The 23,963-nt window shown below is 45.1% G+C and overlaps 1 protein-coding gene across 1 annotated transcript in view; it reads left to right on the top strand.

Annotated features, from left to right (window-relative positions):
* Positions 1-23,963, top strand: part of SEMA5B (semaphorin 5B) — a 153,610-nt gene that overhangs the window by 41,556 nt on the left and 88,091 nt on the right. Inside the window, exons 4-5 of the mRNA XM_030579372.1 lie at positions 10,035-10,097; positions 23,073-23,171. Of these exons, the coding sequence (XP_030435232.1) occupies positions 10,035-10,097; positions 23,073-23,171 (162 nt within the window). The remainder of the gene's footprint in view (positions 1-10,034; positions 10,098-23,072; positions 23,172-23,963) is intronic.

Below are 23,963 nucleotides of genomic sequence, written 5' to 3' on the forward strand. Positions count from 1 at the left end.
ATCTCTGTGGTACTTGTAGTGTTCTCCATTTAGCTACTGTTGCACCATGTATTTGAGATGATGTAAACATGACCCTACTAGCTCAGAAAATTAATCCTTCTCCCTTGCATGGCTTCAGAAGGATGAAGGAAAAGCCTTTTGGGAGAAGAACTATGTGTTGAAAGGAACACAAGTCACAGAGATGGACGAGAGGGGAAGCAGATGCACCTGTCAATGTTATGAATGAAAAGCACATTAAATGGCACCATCAATCCTCAGATACTGTTGCCAGAATTTTTAGTGCCAGCCTGCACAGATGGGTGGGCCACTCTGTGCGTGTTTTTTATGCTCATCATTTTGTGCAGTGATGGTACTCTTGGACTAATTAGTCAAACTCTTATAGTGGTGTGGGCTTTCTTCATTCTGCACTTCAACCTCCCTGGCCACACTATAGCAGACCTTAAGGTGGCCATCCTGCAGCAAAAAAACTTCAGGACCAGACTTCAAAGAGAAACTGCTGAGCTTCAGTTCATCTGCAAATTTGACACCATCAGCTCAGGATTGAACAAAGACTGTGAATGGCTTGCCAATTACAGAACCAGTTTCTCCTCTCTTGGTTTTCACACCTCAACTGCTAGAACAGGGCCTCATCCTCCCTGATTGAACTGACCTCGTTATCTCTAGCTTGCTTGCTAGCACACATATATATACCTGCCCCTGGATATTTCCATTACATGCATCTGAGGAAGTGGGTATTCACCCACGAAAGCTCATGCTCCAAAACGTCTGTTAGTCTATAAGGTGCCACAGGATTCTTTGCTGCTTTTACAGATCCAGACTAACACGGCTACCCTCTGATACATGGCTCACATGGTTTCATATGATGTCCCCAAAGTTTCCAGAACTATTGACAATAAGAAACCCCACAAAGTTTGTTTGGAAATAGGAAGAGGGAAGGGCGAGGGGGCTGGAAGCCCCCCAGGTAGAAGGTGAGAAGAGGTAGAACCCTCAAGGTTAGGAGGAACAGGGAGTGAAGTACTGGTGCCCCCAGTCAGTCTATCCTCAAACTACTAAATATTGCTTGCGGGTATAAGCATGTGGCAGATGGGGAAGCAGTTCTCCTGTTCTGCATCCTCCTACCAGCTTCAGTCACCTAAAACCCGGGCTCTATTTTCCATGAGAGCTGGTGTCTTGCCATGTCATTCCGTAGGCATCTGCTGTTCTTCTCCTGATTGACACACATATCAGGAGGTATGGAAATAGTCCAGTCTATGTTTGCTGTGGCAGTGAAACTTAAATGGCTCAGACAGCTGAGAAAATGAGTGAAGAATTCAGGATGATCTCCAGCCCGGTGGGTAGCAGCCTGTTGCTTAGTTAGTTTGCAATGTAGCTAAATGTGCATAGAGAGCTTTGAGAAATAAACAGAAATAACTTTTTTTTTGTTTACTCGGAGCTAAGAAAATGTGTCATGGCTGGGCTGCCCATATGCATTGTGGTCAGGTAGTGAAATGAGTGCAAGGGTGCGTTACTCCCAAAGTTTGGTATTACATTGCTTATGCGGGTGTCAGCCAGACACACATGTGCTTTATACACTCAATGTGTCGCAGAATACATATGTCTCCTTGGAAAGACTGACTGAAGAGATTCTGAAAGGTACTGGGAGATAAAGTTGGCTGAAGCAGAAATGCTGAATGTGTCTAGGAGAGGAGAAAGGTTTCATAAGGAGCTTCTGGAAAGGAGAGACTTGCAAGGGAAGTAGAAAGAACAGGCTTACGCTGAAGCCTGAGCAGTTTTCAGGGAGGCTTGCAAAAGGGGTAAATCCAAGACGCTTAAGACAGCAGAAATGAAAGAAGAAACTCGGAAGTGGTAGCAGAGCTAAAAAAAGGGGGGGGGAGTCTGGCCAGCAGAGGGATATAAACAGATAGAACAGATTGAGTCCAAAAGGAGAGGTGATAAAAAGGCTGAGAGCTCAAAATCCTGGCCCTCCGTGGGACACTTTACAGCTCATTGGAATGAATAGCCAGACTTCAGTTGGCTTTGAGACAGACCCTTGGCGCACGTTCATTCACTGATGTACAATTCTTTTCCTTAAACATACATTAGCATTTTGGTTTTGCAGCTATATTTTGATTAGTGACAAGAAGCTCCAGGTTCCCCTTTGCAGGGTCTTTAATATGCTCTTTGAGTCACTGGAGGTCATTGGAGTCAGTCAGCCCTCAACCCTGTGCCTCAGAGCTTACCTGAGGTGTGTATACTTGCCTAATAAAACATGCCTTAGTGCTTAATTATCCTCTTGAAGCTAATGAACCTTGAACTGACGAATGGTGCAGTCACCGGCAACATGTTGCTATAATATGTTCTATCAGCAAGGGCTTCTGTTATCAGCAGTCTCATCGGGGATTTGGGAGAACCTAAGGACAATGCTGTCCAAAAAAGAAAACAACGAGCACCAAAAACATGGCTTAGACCACAGATACATCCCTGACTTGAATTGTGTTTGCAGAGTAACTCTGAGCTTGTGTGGGGAAAGTGGAGGCTCTTCTACAGAGAGCCAGATTCTGCTCTCAGTTACATTGCCGCTGTCCCAAAGGGCCCAGATTATTTACCAAGGGGCAGCATCAATTGCTAAAAAAAAAAAAAAAAAAAAAAAAAAAAAAAAAGATTCCTCTTCGAGGGATGGTCCCTATTGTGGGGTTATGCACATGCTGCATGACCCCGGAGCTGGAGCTTTTCAAAGTAGTATTGCGCGGCGGTCCGGGCATGTGCACCCGTATTACCTCATGGTTTTGCTCGAGGCAAAAAAAGGTGGGGAAGACCATCCACATGCCCAGTTCCTTTTCTCCACCGCATGGTCCGAGTAGGAGCTTCTGCTTGACCTCTTGTTTTAGTGACACATTTCCAAAAAAAATGTACACAACTGTTTTTATTTTTGTTGTAGTTAGGATTTTGTGTTTTTTTCATTGTATTTTGGTGATTTCTAGCAGTTTTTATAATTAAGCACTTGGGATGCTGCTTCAACAGTTTTTCCTGCCAGTCTCCCCTGTCCCGGTCTGGGTACTGGATTTATGCCAAAGATGCTGGGATTCAAAGTCTGTGCTTCCTGCCCTCGCTTGTTTTCCATCAGTGATGAACACCAATGCTGTTTTCAGTGTTTTTGGGGAAAGCTCACATCACCTCCAGGTGCAGTGTCTGCCTCTCCTTCCCTGCCCATGTATGGGAAGGCAGAGCTCTCTCTACCTCAAGAAGCACCTCATGGAGGTAGCCATGTGTCCAAAGTTGGATCCTGGTTGGGGAACCCTCCGTCCCTGTACATTGGCCTGAACACTCCAAGAGCACTTCCCCTACTGCAGAGCCTCCATCTGGATCTGCTGGTACTAGTGGTATGGACTCTGCATCGGGGCCTAGCCGTGAGCCACAGAAGCATGCACATATGCATGGCAATAAGTTTTCCTCTAAATCTAAGGATGACGACAACAGCAGGATCAAACGAGTTGGCCATTTGGAGCTCATGACCCCAATATTTGCCTACGGAACAGTCTCATTTGGCTCGAGAGAACTCCTGTTTTACTGTCTTACTCTTCATGTGTTAGATGTTCGGAGTTAGATGATGCACCAATCAGCCTGGCTCCGATGGTACTGGTGGTTTTGGAGAGATTCCCTTCATTGTCTCCAGACACAGCTGTGTCATCGACACCTTCTTCCCCTGCAAATGACTATCTTCAGTTTCAAGAACTCTTATGGAGAACTGTCAGTGCTTTTGAGATCCCCCTACAAGAGATGCAGGATAGTCAGCACCAGTTAGTAGACATTCTGCAGGCATCGGTACTGGCAAGTGTGGCCTTACTGATCAGTGATGCCAATCTTCAACCAGCACACACTGTGTGGCATACCCCGGCCACATGTGTTCTGACCCCAAAGGGGACAGAGAAAAGGAACTACTCCCCCCCCAGAAGGTCAGCATTTTTATTTTCACACCCTCCACCTAACTCCTTGTTAATACAGGCTGCGTCAGAGCAGATCAAACAATAACACCCGTGCTCCATCTCAGCAGACAGGGAGGGTAAGAGACTGGACCTCATCTGTTGAAAGGCCTCCTTGGCTGGACTACAGTTCCAGATCTCTAACTACTTGGCACTGATGGCCAAGTATGACTTATAAACTATGGCCGGACAGAGGAATTTGCAGATAAACTACCTCAGCAGGATCGTACTTGATTCCAAGAGATTATACAGGAAGGGAAGTTGGTTGCCAGGTCCATACTTCAGGCTGCAGTTGATTCAGCGGACATGTCCTTGTGTGTATTGGTGATTGGAATTGCCATGAGGAGGGAATCCTGGTTACACTCCTAGGGTCTCCCTGGAGTGGTGCAGAACACAGTCAAGGACCTTTCCTTCCATGAATCATACCTCTTCTACCAGAAAACTCATGATTCCTTACACTCTCTAAAGGACTCTAGAGCCATCTTTTGATCCTTGAGCATATACACACTGGCACCAGAGATAAAATGCTATCATCCACCACTAGTCCAACGCTATAGAACTCCTCACTTCTACCACTATTGGGCCTATGAACCTCCTCAGAAGTGCTCTAAGATACATAGAACCCATCCACCTGTTCCGGCAACTCAGACGTCCCCACGATGCACTCAGTCATTGCAAAAATGGTATTTCTGAGTGCGCTTAGAGTGCCATCATCCACTCGGTACATCAGTGCTCCTATCCACCACACCTTTCAGGAGTTGTCTCAAACTCTTTCTACCAGCTTGGAGAACTGCAGCAACAGACAAGTAGGTCTTAGACGTCGTTTGAAACGGCTACACCATAGAGTTTATGGTGACGCCTCCTCCACATCTCCCATCCTAACCCCCACATAGAGATCCTCTCACAACAGTATTTTTACCCTAGGGGAGGACTATTTGAACTGTTTCCTGGCACCCAAGAAGAAAGAGGGATGAAGACTGAACTTGGATCTCCATCACCTCACTTGCTCAGTTTGCAAACCAAAGTTCCGTATGGTCATGCTTGCAGCCTTTATTCCCTCACTAGAAAAAGGCAGATAGTTTACAGCTATCAACATGCAAGACACCTACTTCCGTGTTGACATTCATCTGACCCACAGAAGGTTCCTGAGGCTCAAAGTGGGGCATTGACACTTGCAATTCAGGGTTCTCCTGTTTGGACTTACCACTGCCCCATGAGTTTTTACACGAGTTTTCTCTTGGTAGCGACTCACCTACAATGTTAGGGAATTCTTGTCTTCCCCTACCTGGACAACTGGCTGCTGGCAGCATGGTCCAAAGAGGAAGCTAGAGCATTGACATCCTAGCTACTTCTACTCCTCTCCTCCCTAGGAGTGAGCATCAGTGTTGAAAAATCAACTTTTTACCCTATTCAGTCCCTGATAACCTCCAACCCTTCGATCTTGGTCAGGACCTGCCTTTCCATCTTAGGGCATATGGCAGTGTGCACATACATCATGCCCTTTGCCCACCTGCACCTTTGTTGTATACAGCTTATGGCTGCAAAGAGTCTATTCCTCTGTGCACCAGTCAATGGACATTATACTCAGCATTCCATCAGAGGTCATCTGTTGTCTTCGGTGGTGGGCAGACGATATACAAGTTTGCTCTGGGATGCCCTTCTTCCTATCCTTTTTGACTGTGACAACCATAATCAATGCCTCACTCTCTGTCCGGGTGCTTACACTGGAGATCACATGACACAAGGCACCTGGACCATGCGAGAGGCCAGGATGCATGTAAATATTCTTGAACTTCAGGCTGTACGCAAGGCATGCCATGTGTTCCTACCAGCTGTCCACTATTGCCATATCTTTGTCATGTCAACACCATCACAGTATACTACATAAACTAACAAGGGGGCATGAGGTCCCCAGCACTGTGTATGGAGCTGATTCGCCTCTGGGAATGGTGCAACAAACATCATATCCTTTGTCAGCAGCCTACCTGACTGGCACCCAGAATGTGATTGCAGAGTCTCTCAGCAGGAACTTTGCAACTGACCATGAATTGAAGTTGCATGACATGATGATTGCGGACATCTTTGATCATTGGGGTACACCAATTAGAAATTTCTTTGCATCTCTCACGAATACTAAACAGGGGAGGACTCGGTGCCCACTCACGGGGCGGCACTTTGGTAGTTGATGGGTCAGACTGGACAAACTACGCTCTCTTCCCCCCCCAACTGCCATTCCAACGTCACATCCTCCCCAAACTCCGGTGGCAGAGAACAATGACCATTCTGATCACTCGGTTCTGGCCTTACCAGTTCTGGTGCCGCCGCCTTCTCCACATGTCAACACAACTTCCACTCCTACTACAGACATTTCTGGAACTGATGACACAACCCAATGGCAGACTCAGACATCCAAATCCATTGACACTACACCCGACAGCATGGCTTTTCGATGGACACCTCCATTAGCAAGAGAATGCTCTTTGGCAGTGCAAGACATCCTCTCCAGTAGCTGACAGGACTCCACAAGGCGATTCTATCAGGCCAAATGGATATGCTTCACCTGCTGGGCCCAACAGCAAGGTCTTGCTCCTGAAGTTGTGGGCATCCCTTGCTCTTACAGTATTTCTTCCATCTGAAAACCGCGGAACTCCGTTGAAAATATAGAAAACATTCAAAAACATTTAAATAAATGGTATTCTCTTATTGTTTAACAGCACAACTAATCACAATTAACTTTTTTAATCACTTAACAGCCCTAATTTTTACCCACCCCTTGACTGTCTAATTCTGGAAGGGCCTGTTACGTAAATATCCACATATTCAGCCCATCACTTGCCAATGGGATCTCAATCAAGTCCTTACCTCTTTAATGAACTCTCCCTTCGAACTGCTGGCCTCCTGCACTCTCTCTGTTGTCTCCAGGAAGGTCACTTTCCTTGTTTCCATTACCTTTGCGAGGATGGTTGGTGAGCTGGAAGCCACCATGATGGCAAAAAAACCCCTTTCACCACATTGCATCAGGACACGGTCTCGCTGCGACTGCATCCCAGGTTTCTGCCAAAGGTGGTTTCCCAATTCCACTTCAACCAACCCATACATCTGCCTATGTTCTTTCCAAAACCACATACCTCAAATGAGGAATGGCGGCTTCATTCCCTTGAGGTGCGTAGGGCCCTGGCCTTTTACCTACAAAGGACAAAGCCGATCCAGAAGACTCCCAAGCTATTTGTCGCCTTAGCGGAGAGAAATAAAGGACAGGCGTTTCCACCCAGACAATCTGCAAGAGGGTCTCAAGGTGCATTATGCACTGCTCTCTCTTGTCAGGGCTCTCCCCACCAGATGGGATATGAGCCCATTCCACGAGAGTACAAGCATCCGCCACAGCTGCGTTACACGACCTGTCCCTTGCGGACATATGGAAGGTGGCCATGTGGAGTTCAGAACACACCTTTTCTTCTCACTATGCTCTGGTACATGATTCTGCGACGGATCTCTCATTCGGTGCAGCCGTCCTCTGTTCTACAGTTCCGCCATCTTCCTCGCATCCTCTGCCTCTCAAGGTACTGCTTGTCAATCGCTTTCTGTGGAATACAATAGGGGCATCACTTGAAGATGAGGGGGTTACTTACCTATAGTTGGATGTTCTTCAAATGTGTGGTCCTGATCTGTGTTTCAGCCCACCTCTCTGCTGTGGTTCTGTACGTCTGTAGTTCTGCAGTGGAGAAGGTGTGGCAAGTCCTCCTCGCCCTTTATCACCTAGGATGAAATCCCAAGGCAATACAGGGGTGCATGCACGGATCGCCAAGCAATACTGCTTTGAAAAGCTCTGGCTCCGGATGTATGCACATAACCTTCAATGGAATGCAGATTGGGACCACCCATCTCAAAGAACCTCCAGTTACAGGTAAGTCACCTTCTCTTTTTGTTTTTATTTTGTCCTGCCAAGCGCTGTCATGCTAAACGGGTGCTGTAAAGGAGAGTGCTGCTTCTGAGTGTTTCTGAAATGGGAAGAAAACTATCAAATAAACTATTTGCTGTACACTTTGTGTCATGGCGGTGGTCTTTTGTTGTGGTGGTGGTTTTTGTTTAGCTTGTCAAAAATTAATCTTAGAGTAGAGAATATTGCAGCTAGCTAGCTGGCTGTGGTGATGGAACTGAACCAGAACCTAGAATCCAACCCCCCTAACTGTTGTGTTACACCTCTCTGATGGGAGCTGCCAGTTAAAATTCCACATTTGGACTGAAGGGACTGTTGGAGTCTTCTCCCTACCTCTGATGGTGTCTTTCCCCTATCTGGATACTACTAAACTGTCCCTGCTAGTGCAGACTTATCCCCAAGCTCATAAAATACTTGTGTAGAGCAAATGTTTGGCCTTTGGAATGGGCTGACTTGAATTAAATAACAGGTATTTCCCCAAACAATTCCCAGGAAAAGTTCACCCCCCATTCCCTCCATATTCCAGTGCATTGCTGTCTCTCTCTCATGCTCACACACGTACACACGCACTTTTAGCTCTCCAGGTTGAATGGAGTGCTCTGATGATAATAGATAAAGCACAGTTTTCAGGATCAATATATAAACAGTCCCAAACACTTCCCTACAAGGTACTGCTTATTATAAATGTGCTTACTGGGTGGTGCTACCACTGTCGTTGGTTGTGATTATGTGCAAGTGTATTTTGTTGAATTGGGAAAACTAATAATAGCTCCCCTCTTTTCTGCAGGCACTCCTCTGCCTCCCATGGCAACCTGGGTTCATCTTGTGTCAAGGGGACAATTTCTGGAAATAGTATTAAAACATTGGCAGCAGTCAGAAAGTTGGGGGAAAGTTCAGTTCTAGACCAAACTTTGCTGCTATTACCAATCTTGTTATGAGCTGGGAAAAAAACCACACCAAATCTCTGTCTCCTTTAGGGGAGTTTGGATCTATATCTGAACCTTACAATCCAATCTTGTTAGAAGGGCTATTTTGCTAGCACTCAGAGCAATGTGCAGTATGCATGTCTGTGTGTTTTCACTGCCTGTTATTAAAACCAAGAATATTTGTTTGAATTTATTAATCTTTAAAAAATGCTTAAAGGGGGAAAAATTGAGACAGTGGTAAACAGCTGGCTCTGATGCTGGTACTTTTTAAAGCTGGAAGTTGCTCTGTTTGATACAGTATTGCTGACTCCTCTTTCAAAGCATTCCCTATGGGTCAGATCCTCAGCTGGTATAGATCGGCATAACTCCACTGTTGGCAATGCAATATAGCCAGGGCTTAAATTTTCATATAGTATTTCCTGGAGTCCCCATTCCCCCTGCATTCAGGGTGCTGAGCCCCCCGGGTGCTCGGGGCTTCAGCCCCAGGTTTAAAAATATTTACCGGAGCTCTGCTCTGGACAGCTCCAGCTGAATTTAAGCACTGAGCATAGCCATTTTACACTAAGGATAAGCTAAGGATCTGGTCCAAGCACTCCACATTTCTTTAGCTGTACAATCACCTGAAGGTCTCTTTCCCCCATATTCCCTTGCCAAGATATCCCTCCATTTCTCATCTTATCCAACTGATTTTGCAGTGTGACTAACACTAGGTTTCAGTAATAGGGTGATTGTCTCAGAGGAGCTTTTAAGAAAACTACAAATTTGTGCAAAATTATTGTTGAATACCTATAACTTTGCTGTAAGGATTATTGTTGTTGTTGTTCCATTTAGTGCTTAAAGCTGGTACTTTTACACTGCACTGTATCTTTAGAAAAGGCAAAGTCTTGGTGTATGGGGCTTGTGTATTGGACCCTTCCACTTGAATTATAATCAGATGTTGTATTTACATGCAAATTAAAATCTGTTCTCTGTTAAAGGGTTAGTTGCCTCAACCTCTGGACGGTTCATCTATTTATCATTTGTTTGCGCTGTGAGCACAAGAAGAATGATATATATGACATTATGTTTACTGTCCCAGTGCCTGCTGCAAATTGCACTGCATAAATTGACTTGAGATGCTTGCTCTTGTTTCTTTGAGTTTCCAGATGTGGGTTAGCCAAGAAACAATAGTTCACATTATTATCATGTGACTTGTACATTTTGGTTTCCCAGGCAACAGAATGGGGCTCAGATGAAGACACTAGGAGGTCCTGTCAGAGTAAAGGAAAAACTGAGGTAAGTTTTGCTTTGGCACAAAGAGGCTGCAGTTAAATTATTTGCTTCACACCCTTGGAAATACATGCAGGGAACATCTGACACCCGCTCAAGTTTGTAAATCTGCATGGTTTTTGGAGCCCCCACAACAAATGCGTAAGCTACATAGAACCAGCCATTTGAAAGGCCCTCTGTTCTAGTTATTAGACCTGCTCTGCATGAGATTTGAAGGTAATTCACTGCTGGAAGGGGAGTAATTTGTGACAAATCAGAGAGCAGAATGGTGGCAGACCAGGAGTAACATTTATTGTATAGCTGAGACTGATCAGGTCAACTTACGCTTTTGTGAGACAGATTCTGGATCTCAGCCATGTCAGTTTGCATTCAGCTTTAATTTGCAGACAAGCACATGTCCTGGTATAATTCACTCAAACAGCATTGTTTAATCTGATGACACAAAACAATTCTCTACATCAGGGACATGGCAGCATTCTTTATAAGATAGGTCCACCTTCCTAGAATGCAATTCAAACCAAAAACAGTCCCTGTAAAGAGCTTGGATTCCAGCACAACTGAATTTGTGGGTGTTTTTTATTCAAGCTCAGATCCGCACCCACAATTTGCAAATGGCCATTGTCGTCTTAAGAAGTCCAAACAAACCCCCAGATCTGAAAGCTGGGAACTTCAGGGTGTTTGAAATTGTTATTACTGTATTACAATAGCACCTATAGGCCCCAACTGAGACTAGGGCCCCATTGTGCTAGGTGCTGTACATACAAAAAAAACAAGATGGGAGAGAATTTAAAAAATCAAGACACTGGGAACTGTTGTAAGTTGAATCTGAAATCTTCTGTACTTACGTTTTATAATATATGCACTGACGTGAACATTTCACTCTTACCACCCACTGTGGAATGTGCAAGAGTAAAATGACATTCTATTGTTCATTAAGTACTTGAATTTATAACCAAGCATTATTTTGTCAAGCCACAGAGCAACCCAGTGTGAGATTCCCATGCGCTCAACTGAACACATTTCATGATAATTTCACTTTTTATCTTTTTAATGTCATGTCAGTGGAAATCAGTGGTTTGTGAGTCTGTTTTTTTGCTGCCTGCTCTGTCCCTGCAAATCATATGGCAAAGAGTTTGATAAACATTTCACAAGAGGATAATGTTCTGAAAAGTTGAGTTCAAACTCATTTTGAGCCATAGCTTAGAGGACCTTAGTGCATGCACTTGGCCTTTGTTTGCAGATATGTCTTGAATCCATCTTACCGTTCTCAGAGACAATAGTTAGAATGACACTGAACTATTAGAAGCACTGAAAGCAGACAGGTGTTGCCTAGTGGTCTCACAACAACACCTGCAGCTAGGCAGGAGGAAGGAAAGATGGTCCAGTGGTTTATGGTGCTAATTTGGGACTCAGAAGCGCTGGGTTCAATTCCTTGCTCCATCAGTCTTTCTATGTGACAAATAACTTAGTGTCTTTGTCTCTATCTTTATGTTGGGGATATTAGCCCTGCCCTACCTCACAGCGCTGTTGTGAAGATAAATACACTGAAGATTGTGAAATGCTCAGATACTGCAATAATGGGCATCAAAGAGACAGAGCCAAGAGTTCTGGACATCAGTTATCCCATAGCCAGGGCTAAGTTACTTGACCTGTCTGCTTTATTTCCCCCATCCAAACATATATTTATTTTTTTGTACTTTTCAGGGAGGGGTTTTCAAAGCCACCTGAGGGATTACAGTGCCCAAATGCCATTCATTTTCATGGCAATTGAGACTCTAAATCAGATCCCTCGGGTAGCTTAGAAAATCTTGCCATAGAGTGCCTGGAGCTTCAGCCTAAGAATACAAGTCACGGATCAAATATTAACAAGCTAGATGATGAGCTGCTTGTATATTGTCTAATAACATTAACTGTAGTAGTAACCCTACAACTGACCACCTACTGCATGAGGCTGGGTGCTTACTCAGGTCCAAGCCCCTTCAGGATTGCAGGTTAAAACCAACATCTTAAAATGTCACCTTATTGGCTGGCAGTACATCATGTAACACTGTGCTGCCTCTTTCCCTGTCTTTCAAGTGATGTCACTGTGACGGTTTGGATCACAGAAACCCTCTTGGGAACTGCCACCCAGTGTGCCAAGACTACTTCTGCCCCTGCTTTCCCTGCCAGTTCAGGGCCCCAGCACCCTATCTTGCTGAGCTAGACACTCCCGTCTGTTCCAACAAAGACCCAGGGTCTGAATTACTTGTATTCAGCTTTGAATAAAAAAATGATACATGCATACAAATAGGATTAATAGATTCAGTAGATCATAATCTTTGAGAAATGTTACATGGCAAATGTAGCATAAAACACATTCTAAGCATATTTCCATAAAGCCTTATGGGAGGTACTGTCACAGTCACATTGAGGGTGTGGCTAGCATGAGTAACAGGGTGGGGCATGGGGAGAAGTGACCCCACTGGGTCAAAGGTGTGTTCATTGTCACTAGTGTGGAGCTCAGCATTCAATGTTTTTTGGTCTGTGATTAACTGAGGTTCCTGTCTGGTTGCGTAACAATCAGACCCCACCACTGGTCATTTTGCATAGTACACAGAGACTGGCAGCGCTCCGAACACGTTGCTCTGGGGTGAATGCTGAATTATTTTTAGCTCTCCAAATTGGCATGCCTTCCTGGTAGGGTCTGAGTGGATTGTGTGGGGAAACTTCGGTGGAGGCTGCCTGAAGTGTACAGCTGTGAGAATCCCAGGCTGTATGGCTGTCAGTAATACAGGGGTCAGAAAGAAAAAGAGACAAGAAGCTAATAGTGATTGGGGAGCAATAAATCTTACTGATGGAAGCACCTGATTAAAAGTCCAACTAGAAGGAACCCTACCGTGGCATTCTTTGTATGCTTGATCAGCAATATGTTCTTATTCCTCTCGTGCATTTAGGGGCCAGTCTGCTGAGTCCAGATACAGGGGCTTGGTGCAGGTAGTCCTGTATGCGAGGGGCTGGAATCTGCTATCCTTGGCTGTGGAGTGGCTCTGCTGCTACAAGAGAATGCGCTCTGCGGGCTGATTCCTATGCTGTGCAGAGGGTGTGTCCTCTTAGTTCCATTTCACCCTGGGTCCTCTCCACCCACTGGGAAGGCCACGAACCAGATATGATAGGGGCCATATAAATACTAGATAGATGGATATAGATAAATGGAGATGAGTCTGGATTTGCCCCTTGTTATAATTTTTCCAGTGACTCGATCCTTTGTTCCTTCTACCCTTGTTAAGTTGGCAGTGCAGGATTGATCCCCAAGTTTTTGATATGAGGTCAACTGAAATAAAACTGACTGGAAAATCATTAGGAAATCCTGCTTGGTATCTGCTGCAAGGAAAGACAGCTTGGCTGGGATGCAGGCTAAGCTGATTAACGGAATTGGTTGTCTAAGGAAATAAATATAAATATCTGAAAGCATATTAATAACAGTGCTCGGAAGCCTGCAAGAGGATGATTTTTAAAAAAAGGGGTGGACTGTAGCAAATAAATTAAATCTGTTTGCAGCAGCCTAAAATGAAATGGCTTTGGAAAGAGCAGTGTGTAGTTTGCTGGTTAATGCTCTGTACCTCAGTGCCATAGGGGAGAGATGGGCTCGGTTCATTGCTATTGGTGCGCCTTTAGGCTGGGAGTACTGTAGAGTGAAGGAGCATGTGTAAAAGAGGAGAGTCTTGGGTCACTCAACTGGGATCTCCTCTGGCTAGTGAAGGTGACCCAGTCAATCCAGCTCAGCCAGTAGGTCTGGGATTGTGCTTAGATTCTTCTTGGGGGGATGATGTAAATGGAAGGGGGAGAGATTGTGAACTTCAGTGCTGATGCCCCAGAAGGAGAAGAGGCCAAAAGAAGCTGTGACACTTTCTCAAGTTACTCAGGATTATAAATCACCTTGTTACCTCCCTGCCTCAGGTAGAGAGAGACAGCTCCCTGTCACTCCAGTCTGTTAGCCACCCAATCTCCTCAGAAGCTCCTCCAGCCTTTTTTTGGCCTTGCAGTTCATCTCGTGCACTCTGAGCCCTCTGGAAGAGCGTTCTCCTGTAGTATCTAGCCCGTCACTGTACACTTACAGAAATAACCAAGTTTGCTGTCTCCAAAGAGAAAGTGTACACACCAGCCTGCTTGGTTTAGCGGAGCATTTACACTTCTCTTAATATACAACACTGAGATGAATTTATAATAAAACCAAGAATAAGTTTATTATGAAACAACAGAGATTTAATTGATACTGAACAGGGATAGTGGAAACAGAATTGGGTACAGTTAAAACAAAAGTGTAGCAGCCTTTTAAGAGACTAAATACACCTTTAGCAGGCTACAATTCTTGTCTAACTAAAGTTGCTCACCTAAAGCAACTTCAGTGTCACTAGCCCTGTCCCTGGGCCAGGATCCAACTTTAATTAATGCAAACATCGCTGTTCTTTCTGCTCCCTCAGTGATGGATAGCAAAATGGTTCTTTTTCCTTTTTATAGTCCGGTAATTCTTTGAAATGGATCCTTTTGAAGCTTACCTCCAGATAAGCTCCTTCTCCTCTGCTGCTTGTGCTGCGGTATGTTGACACCATGCTTCTTTCCCTCCTCTGGTTAACTTGATCTTCTTGTATATCTTAGATGCAAATATATTCCCATTCGGTTTGGCTTACTGTGCTTAATTTGCATCTGAGACCTAGGCACACAGGTAAACCAACATTCCTTTGTCTGGGAAAAACTTGTTTATCAATCTCGGCCTTCTTACATAGTTTAAACATACTTTTAGAACGTTCATTACTCCTAGGGAAATTCTTCACCACCACGCATGTGCAGAATTTATGTCTCCCACAGATTTTTTTTGCTTCCCCCAGAAAAAATGTCTTTCTGATGGGAAAGCAAAGGGAAGCCACAAGAGCGGTCATGCAACCCTCCCCAAGCAGTATGTTTCAGATGCCCAGGGCAGCTGGCAGAGTGGTAAATCACTATGGGGTTGGGGGCGGGATTGGGGAAGACCCGGCTGGTGGCTCCCACCCTGGGCTGGGCTCAGCTGCTAGTCCCAGCTGAGCTAGGGAGGATTGGACTTCCTCTTCTCCTGAACAGCATCCAAGGCCATGTCAAACCCACCCCCAGATTTCTCCCCTAGCTATAGGAAGCTCTGCAAATCCCCCTCCTCTCCCCCCCCCCTCGGTGCTTCCTGCACCCATCGCTCCTCAGCTGCAAGAGTAGGGATCACTGTACAAGGAGCTGCTTCCCCATCTGCCTAACTCCTGTGCATCCAGATCCCCCTCATACACAAACCCTCCCACCGAGCCTCATCCTCCCCCCCCCCACACCCACAACCGCCTCTGAGCCCCACTCCCTCTGCACCTGGACCACCCAATGAGCCACACGCATCTGGATCCCCCCCACTGAGCCCCAACCAGCTGCACCTGGATCCCCACCCAACTGAGCTCCATTCTCCTAGCATCTGAATGCCCTCATTAAGTCCCCAACACCCAGACCACACTGCTGAGCTCTATCTCCCACAAACTCAGACCTCTCTGCTGAGCCCCAACCATCTTCCCCTGGACCTCTCTGCAGAGTCCCATTACCGTTGCACCCAGAACCTCCCAACAAGCCCCTGTGCATCCAGATCCCCCCTCACACACCCGGATCCCCCACTGAGCCGCCAGCACACAGATTGCCCTACAGAGAACCCTCTCAACCCACATCCGGATCACCCCACACTAAGCCCCTCCACACTTGGATCCTGCCTTGCTTAGCCTGCCTGCCCACACCTGGTGCACTTGGCACAGAGGGGCAGGATCCTGGGGTGTTTCTGGGGCAGACCTGGTCCTTGTGCTGTGTCAGGGTTGAGTGCAGCCTCACCGCTGAGTTCGTATCACGGAGGGGGTAGCTGCACAGTGATTTCCCACCTCTATGTAGCCAGTGGCCTGTGCTCCCCAGTGCCAGCCTGGAGCCTCCACATTTATTTGACAAATAAAATTGGCAGAACTATAAAATATTGTGCACAGAATTTTTAGTTTCTTGGTGCAGAATTTTTAATTTTTTGGCACAGAATACCCTCAGGAGTAGTATAGGCAACTACTAATGTGTTACTCGTATGTAGGTCATGCCACTAGGATCTAAACTTTCATTTGATGTCATCTTGATGGATAAATGCTATGACAACAAGGTGGTCGGTGTAGTGAATTTGTCAGGGCTGATCATAGTTGCTGACACAGGGTGGCAAATCACCAAGGTGTCACGGAAGCTCTTTCCCTTCCCACTTCACCACTCACCCACAGCGAGCAGGGATGACCTGGTTGGGTCTTGCTGGCAGTGCCATAGAACTTCTAAGGGGCATGCCTGGGGAGGGCTGGCCATTTGCACTAGGATGGCTGCACCCTGCTGGCTATATCTGTTACACGTGAGTAGAAATGACGTGCCTCCAAGGCTTCTCCCACACTGTTACCAGCCAGAATTTCGTCCCGTCAGGGCTTCTCCCCTGGAGTGCAGTGTGTTTTCTGCTCCAGGCAAACCCAGACCCACGGGAGGCACAGTCGAGCCCTCTGAAGCTGAATGCACTCGTGTTCACTGTCCCTGCAGCCGAGAGGGCAGCGAAAAATGTCTTTAAATGTATAGAGCTGTAAGTGGGAACTGAAGCAAACCCTGGTGCAGTGGAAATTCCCAAATTCCCATCCCTGTCAAGAAATGTTTCTCCTGCATTCAATCAATGCCATAGATAGAGCCATGAGTCTTTGACAGTAATGTGTAAGTTACAGTGGAAAATACTGAATCATAGAATTAAAGAAGAAATACCAGCCAAGGCCAGTCTAGAGTCCATCCCCTGATACCCGCCATGCAGGGTCTCTCCCCGCTGTGTATTCTTCAGTATTTGGTCTGATCCACTTTTAAATGACGCAGGCAATGTGGCTTCCATTGCCTCACTTGGGAGGGTAGGAATGTAGGAATTACCATATTAACTGAGGGCTTGTCGTCACTTAAAACACTACAGCTGCGGCGCTTCAATGTAAACACTACTTACGCCGACAGGATGGAGTCTCCCGTCGGTGTAGATAACCCACCTCACAAAGAGGCAGTCGCTAGTTCAATGGAAGAATTCTTCCATTGACTTAGCGCTGTCTACGCAGAGACTTTGGGCAAGTCTACACTACTGCGCTGCAGTGCTGTCGCGTGTCTGCTGAAGACACGCTGTGCCGGCAGGACAAGCACTTAGGTTGGCTTAACAAAGCCACTCAAGGATATGTATTTTTTGCATCCCTGACCAATGTAGTTAAATGGACCTAATTTACTAGTGTAGACCAAGCCTCAGGCCAATGATCCATCCAGTCCAGTATCTTGACTGTTACAGCACCAGTAACAGCTGCTTCAAAGGAAAGATCCAAGAAACTTTTCAGTAGTAGCTATGGAATAACCTGCCCACAGGGAAGGTTTTTTCTTAGCTCCTTCAGCCCGTTTGATTAGAGGCTAGTTGAAACCCTGAAGCATGGGAGTTTTTATCCCTTCCAAACCACATGGAATAAATCCTTGCTGTTTAAACTCTAGAAGTTTTTTTCTCCATATAAACTCTTATTCCTTTTTTTTTTTTTTTAAATACTTCTAAGCTCTTTGCCTGGATGGTATCTTGAGGCAATGAGTTCCACAGGTTAATTGTGCATAGTGTGAAAATATACTTCCATTTATCCACAACCAAGATCTTACCATCAGGGGTTTGATTGTAGTCCTCCTCTTACCCATACCTTTGTTCAACATTACTCCATTTCTCCTAGTAAAACCACTGTGGACCCCACACCAAGTGGATCTTCTCCCTCCTTGCTGTCTGAATGGCTTATGTGTTCCTTTGCCAAAGGCAACAGATCATCCAGAATCAATCCTTCCCCATTATATCACGTTTGTATTTTTATATGATGTTAGTTTCATGATCCACCAAAATGTTCAGCTCACCTGTTGTGCACTATTTTGAGCCAAATGGCTAAAAACAAAATACAAAGCACACAGAAAACCCAGCCCCACTGATTTATTCAAAGTAAGGTCCCAATTAAAGAGAGTCCTGCCATACAGTTAGTCATCAGAAGGAAAAATACATCTTTGCAATGAGATTAAGGGTTGGCACGTTTCAAACCCCTAGTGTTCAAGGATGACAGATTACATGCCTTGGGAAGCATCTGTAACAGGTTTGTTCTTAATATGCTGAAAACTGCCTTTTGATTTTTGTCTGAACCTCAACCCAGCAGGGACTTCAGCCCCCTTTATTTGCCTTGCTGGTCTCCCCAGATGAAGAAGGGCAGTAATGGGGAGAAGGCGAGAAAGGCGCCATTTTCTGTGATTGGGTTTGAAATGCTCTTGGTGACAATTCAGAGCGGCCTGCAAGTGTGGAAATGCCAGAACGAGGCCTGCTCTTAATACCTTGCTGGTCGATATTTCCTCGTTCATGGAGCTTTTAAAGCCAAATGTTGGAATGAATGAAACAAAGTAGCAAAGACTTAAATTAGGTGGCAACGATCAAAGTAATGGAAACAAAACTAACCATTAATTAGCAATTGGAACAATTTACCAAGGGTCGTGATGGATTCTCTATCACTGACCATTTTAAAATCAAGATTGGATGTTTTTCTGAAGGAGCTGCTGTAGGAATTTTTCTGGGGCAGTCCTATGGCCTGTGTTCTACAGGCAGTCAGATTTGGTGGGTACAATGGTCCTTTCTGGTCATGAAATCTATGAATCTATGGAAACGCAAGTGAGGGCTTTTGGGGAAGTTCTATCACTGATATTGAAGCGGGGTGTCGTAGTGGACTGAGTACTAGGCCAGCAGTTAGATACTCATGCTTTCTAGGAAAACAGGAATAGCTCAGCTCGATCAGACCAATTGTCCATTTCGTTTAGCATCTTATCTCTGAGAGTGGCCAGTGCTAGATGTTTCAGAGGACGGAGCAAGAACTCAGAAGTGGATAATTATGGAATAGCCTGTCCTTAGTGGAAGTTCTTTCTGACCCTATTATTTAGAGCTTGGCTTATTTTTTGAGCAATAAACATAAGGGTTTATATCAGTTCCACCCTCTTTTTTGAAAATAATCCTTTCTATTATAATGGAGGCTGTTTTTGTCATGTAAATGTCCAGTCCTTTTTTGGAATCTGATTAAACTCTTGGACTCAATAATATTTTGTGGTAATGAATTCCACAGGCTGATTGATCACAGGTTCATCTGGGCTGGTGTCATGACATCAGATTGTGATGTAAATATTGTTGTGTCGTGAAGTCTGACATGCCAAACTTTGTGACCAGGAGGAAAACCTCTTTGGATTCAGCCACCCCTATTTAGAACAGTAATTGCTCCACATCTAGCTAGTAAAATCTAGCACTGAATAGCTTCTATTTGTTTAAAACGTTTATGTCTAAGAAGCTGGCAAGTCAGAGACTGTGAGTTGGAGTTGGTTGTTTTGTATAGAAGGCTGGTCTTTTACAAAGGTATTTTGAGGGAGGGAAATAAGGAGGTATTTCATGTTAAGCACATGGGGAAGTTTTGAGAGTGAATCTAAACATTTCTGCATCATTCTTGCTTTTGCTTGAGGCTTTCACACAACACAGACTGAGGCAACTGAGAGTGTGGAGGCAGCAGTGAAAAATGTAAGATTAATACAGTACTATTTTTAGGGATGTGTAGGAGGTTGTGCTATTTGGTGGCTAGAGGAGGGGACTGGAAGTCAAGACTCATGGGTCCTGTTCTCAGAGCTGCCACTGAGTCTAAGTGCATGATCTTGGGCAAGTCCCTTAACATCTCTTTGCCACAGTTCACCTTTCTGTAAATAGGGGAGAATAATGCCTACCTGCTTCAGAGGGATGTTATGAGGCTTTAAATAATGCTGAGGAAAATTCTTTAAGCTCAGTGGATAAAAAGAGCTACATATGTTATCATTGCCCTTCTTCCAGAAGTGTGCAGCATTGTTATTCTCACTAGAGACTTAGTTTGGTTAAAGAAGCTATGCATATTCCAGGCAATTATTTTGTAGGAATAAGACAATTACATTTGCCCCATGGTATTGCTCTTCCTGGCAGCGTTCTCTTCCTCCTCCTCCCCCCAAGCGGTGTAGAAAATGCCACTATTTGCCCTAGCTTCCATTATAACCAATGAAAACTGTAGCGAATTCAGGTCATTCAATTTTTGTGAAAAATATCAGCTGTCAAATGCTTCTGTTGTAACCTACTACCCCCATACTAACCATGTTCTTTGCTGCCACGATCAGGAGCAGGGAGGCTGAGTTACAGGTCAGAATGTAGTGGAACGAGCTCAGACCAAGCGGTAAGATCTCCTCAATATAGATTCCTTAGCCATTCACCTTCTGTTTTTGCTAAATGGCCTACGTTTTTGCTCGAGCAAGCACAATTAAAAACCGTGCATAACCTCTCAAAAATACAGGTAATTTATCAGCCAGGTTGGGTTGCTTTGATGTTCCTAATCACCTTGGAGTAGAATTCATGTCATACTTTGCTGCTTATTGTTGCTGGCTGCCTGCAGACTCAGGAGGACCCTGCAGCATCAGCTTACAGATCGTTCATTTTTTCAGTGTTATCTTGCCGGCCATGTGGGTTTTTTTTTTTTTTTTTTAATAGAAGTGAAGGACCAGAATATAGTTCTGTGGCAAAGCGGCAAATTCTGTAAATGTTGTTTATATTGTTCATAAAATAATAAAAAGGAATCTAGGCAACACTCTACGCACCCCTAACACAAGTTACCCCCCAAAAGATCAAATTAAACATCTGTGGCTAATTCAGATCAGATGCTGATTAGAATCCCCTCAAGGCTAGGGGAATTGGGAGTAGGAGTGGGGTTGGGTTAGCTTCTCTGAGACTGGAATTTGGATGCAGATCTGCATACTGGGTTAGATGCTGAACCTTCCCCACATCTGAAATAGAAAATTTTGTGGGAAAAAGGGATTGGGCCCATGTCTAGTTATTTATATAGCAGCCACTGAGCAACATATTCTTGGTCCTGTACAGCTATCAACCCCAAATCTGCAGTCCTAAATCAGGGAAAACCCTCACTGAGTTATTGGGTGAGTCAGGATTGCAGAACTATGACTTACATATACAAGAATTACTTTACCCACCAGTGAAATGCAGCCACCTCTAGGGTAGAGGAGGGCAATCAGATCACACAGCACAGCAGAACATGACAGAGTGAGAGGAGACATGGTCAGACAAGCCCTTAGTCTTATTTTAAAAAGCACAAGAGCTTTAATTTCAACACGAAACAGATAAAGATCTTGTTATTTAAAGTCCTGTTTGATAGACAAAACAACAGTTCATCTGCTTCTGACAGATGAAGTGCTGAATCGACGCAGCTAGGATTTGAAGCTCTGGTTCCAGGGCACATGGGGTTTCAAATTTGATCCCTGCTATATCTGATCAAGAAATGATAAACCTGAAATTAAGATTGGCAGGTACAGACTCAATGGAAAAATGCAGCCTTCACATGGAACCCTTGAGTGCTCCCTGACTAGCTCTAAAAGTGCACATCCCACTGCCTGGTAGCATATTAAAAAAATAATAATAATCCCCAAATATTCTAAACATCAGTACCTTGTTCTTAGCTAACGCTGGTAGCCTTTCCTTAAATACAGTCCTTCCAGGAATTGATATCCATGTAGCAAATGAAAGGAGATAGGACTTAATGCAACAGAGCAAGTCTCTTCCCTCCCAAATGATATGGAATGTTTTTACATGGCTGAATCGTGCAAATGAAATCTTCAGGGAAATGATCAGCCGCTTGTAGGACTTGGAGATAGGGGAGCTTGCAGCGTGATTGCAACTCTCAAAAGAAGGAGCTGTGTCTGCAATGGTGGGCTCAGCTTAATGGAAAATTATTATCTACAGAGGGTGGGGAGGGGTGTGGGAGGAAAGCAAAGCAGCCAGTGTAACCAAGATGAGGTTATTATTTTTAACAAGTTTCCTTTTCTGTTTATAGTAGAATTTAATTTGATTTCTTTACCATGTGCCCTATGAATGGTAGTTGATGAACAATTGCTTGTATCCTTTTCTCTGTGAAGTGCAGGATGGACAGAGACCCCTAAGCCATGATTTTGATGGCAGACTTGCAGGACATCTCCCATACTCTGCAGGGCTGTTAAGGGCAGCTCTGGGAAACTGGGGCAGTGACATGGATTTATGGCTGTGCAGATCCATCAGTCATTTGCTACTTGCTGGAGTCCCCAGTTACAGATGTAAATAGGGGCTTTGCTGGCACTCAGTGGCCTGGGTTGGTGTAGGGAATTTGTTTTACGCTGCATCCTGTGAAACTCCTGAGAGCACAGTCCCAGTGCATGAAAAACAGTCAGTGAAGCTGCCTAGACACAAGTGAGCCTCGTTGATCGACTCTCAGGCCTTGTCTACAGCAGAGAATTTCTTTCTTGTTTTTCCAGCAGCAATGCAACTACACTGCTACTGGCAACAGTGTGACCCCCAGTCTGCACCTGGTCTGCACTACAGCTTGTGCCATTGGTCATGCTGGCACAGCTGCACCACTGCTAGGAAAATGGGTACAAAATGTCCTGTTGTGGACACTCCCTCATCCTGCAAGCTAGGTGAAGTGCCTAAAGTGAGCCATTGGTGTAACCGGTGAAGAATAAATTAGATTAGATTATTGCAGCCCTTTCAGTGGAGCGGGAATGGGGGTGGTTAGAGGAGTAACCAACAAACTGGGTTTCTAACATCTCCGTGGACATCTTGCTTTGCACGTTGGTCATTTGTTGCCTGTCTGACTTACCCATTCAGGCAGTGGACTGTACAGAGCTGTGTATTTGTACAGCACTGTGCACAATGGGGCCTGATCCAGGATGGGGCTCTTGGATGCTATTCAAAGATCATTAATGCTCTCCGGTATATTTCTGCTGTAACACAGGTAAGGAAAATACGAGGATTTTTTGACAAAACTGCTACCTTGACAGTCCCCCTTTCACATAGACTGTTTGTATTTTCCCTTCTTGCAGGAGGAATGCCAGAACTATGTGCGAGTGCTGATTGTTTATGGCAAGAAGGTTTTTACCTGCGGTACCAATGCCTTCTCCCCAGTGTGTTCCAGTAGACAGGTCTGTTATTGTCTTTCTCTTTTGGGAGGGGGAGGGATGGTGGAGAGAGATGAGGGTGTGTTCCAGGGAAAGAGTCATTTTGAGGCGAAGATGGAAGTATTCCCTATTATAGAATAAATATTCAAAATTCAACTGATCTGAAATTATGTCTCTTTGCTGTGATCCCACCCACCCCCCTTGCTGGGAAATGAGGCTGATGCTATATATGAATTGGGTTCAGCTACAAAACAATATTTGTGGCCTTGTGAGTCAGACACTCCCTATAGGGTAGTGCTTTGTGAGGTGGGAGGTTGACAGTGGTGGAAGGGGCTTGGACTCAGATTACCCTTTTGTTTTGAGAGGCGAGGTTTTTTTCACTTGTCCTCACCCCAGCCCCTTGTAGGGAGCAGGGCAGAAGCGGTGGAGAGCTGTGAAGGGATCCTTGTGGTGAGAAGGATTGCAGGGCTGTTGAAACTTTACGCCTTTCATGGCTCTTTCTTGGTCTTCCTTTGCTCATGCCTACTGCTGACAGCTAGGACTGGCAACACGCATCTGTTGTCTCTATAAGATCTTCTCAAGGCGCAGATTATCCTGAGTGGCAATTGAGCTGTGTGGATTCAGAAGACATGGAACACAGACTAATGGGGGGGGGGGGGGGAGCGCATTCTTCAGCTCCCAAACAGGAGAGATTCCTCCTCAGAATCAGGATTGGTCCCTGCAGCTTTGTCATTAAGTACTACAAAGGCTGTTTTCAGTGAGAGTGGGCCCTGTTTGTTGGAATTCCAACTCATATAGGGTTCCACCAAAGCAAAT

The sequence above is a fragment of the Gopherus evgoodei genome, chromosome 11 (assembly GCF_007399415.2).
Source record: "Gopherus evgoodei ecotype Sinaloan lineage chromosome 11, rGopEvg1_v1.p, whole genome shotgun sequence".
Taxonomy (NCBI): Eukaryota; Metazoa; Chordata; order Testudines; family Testudinidae; genus Gopherus; species Gopherus evgoodei.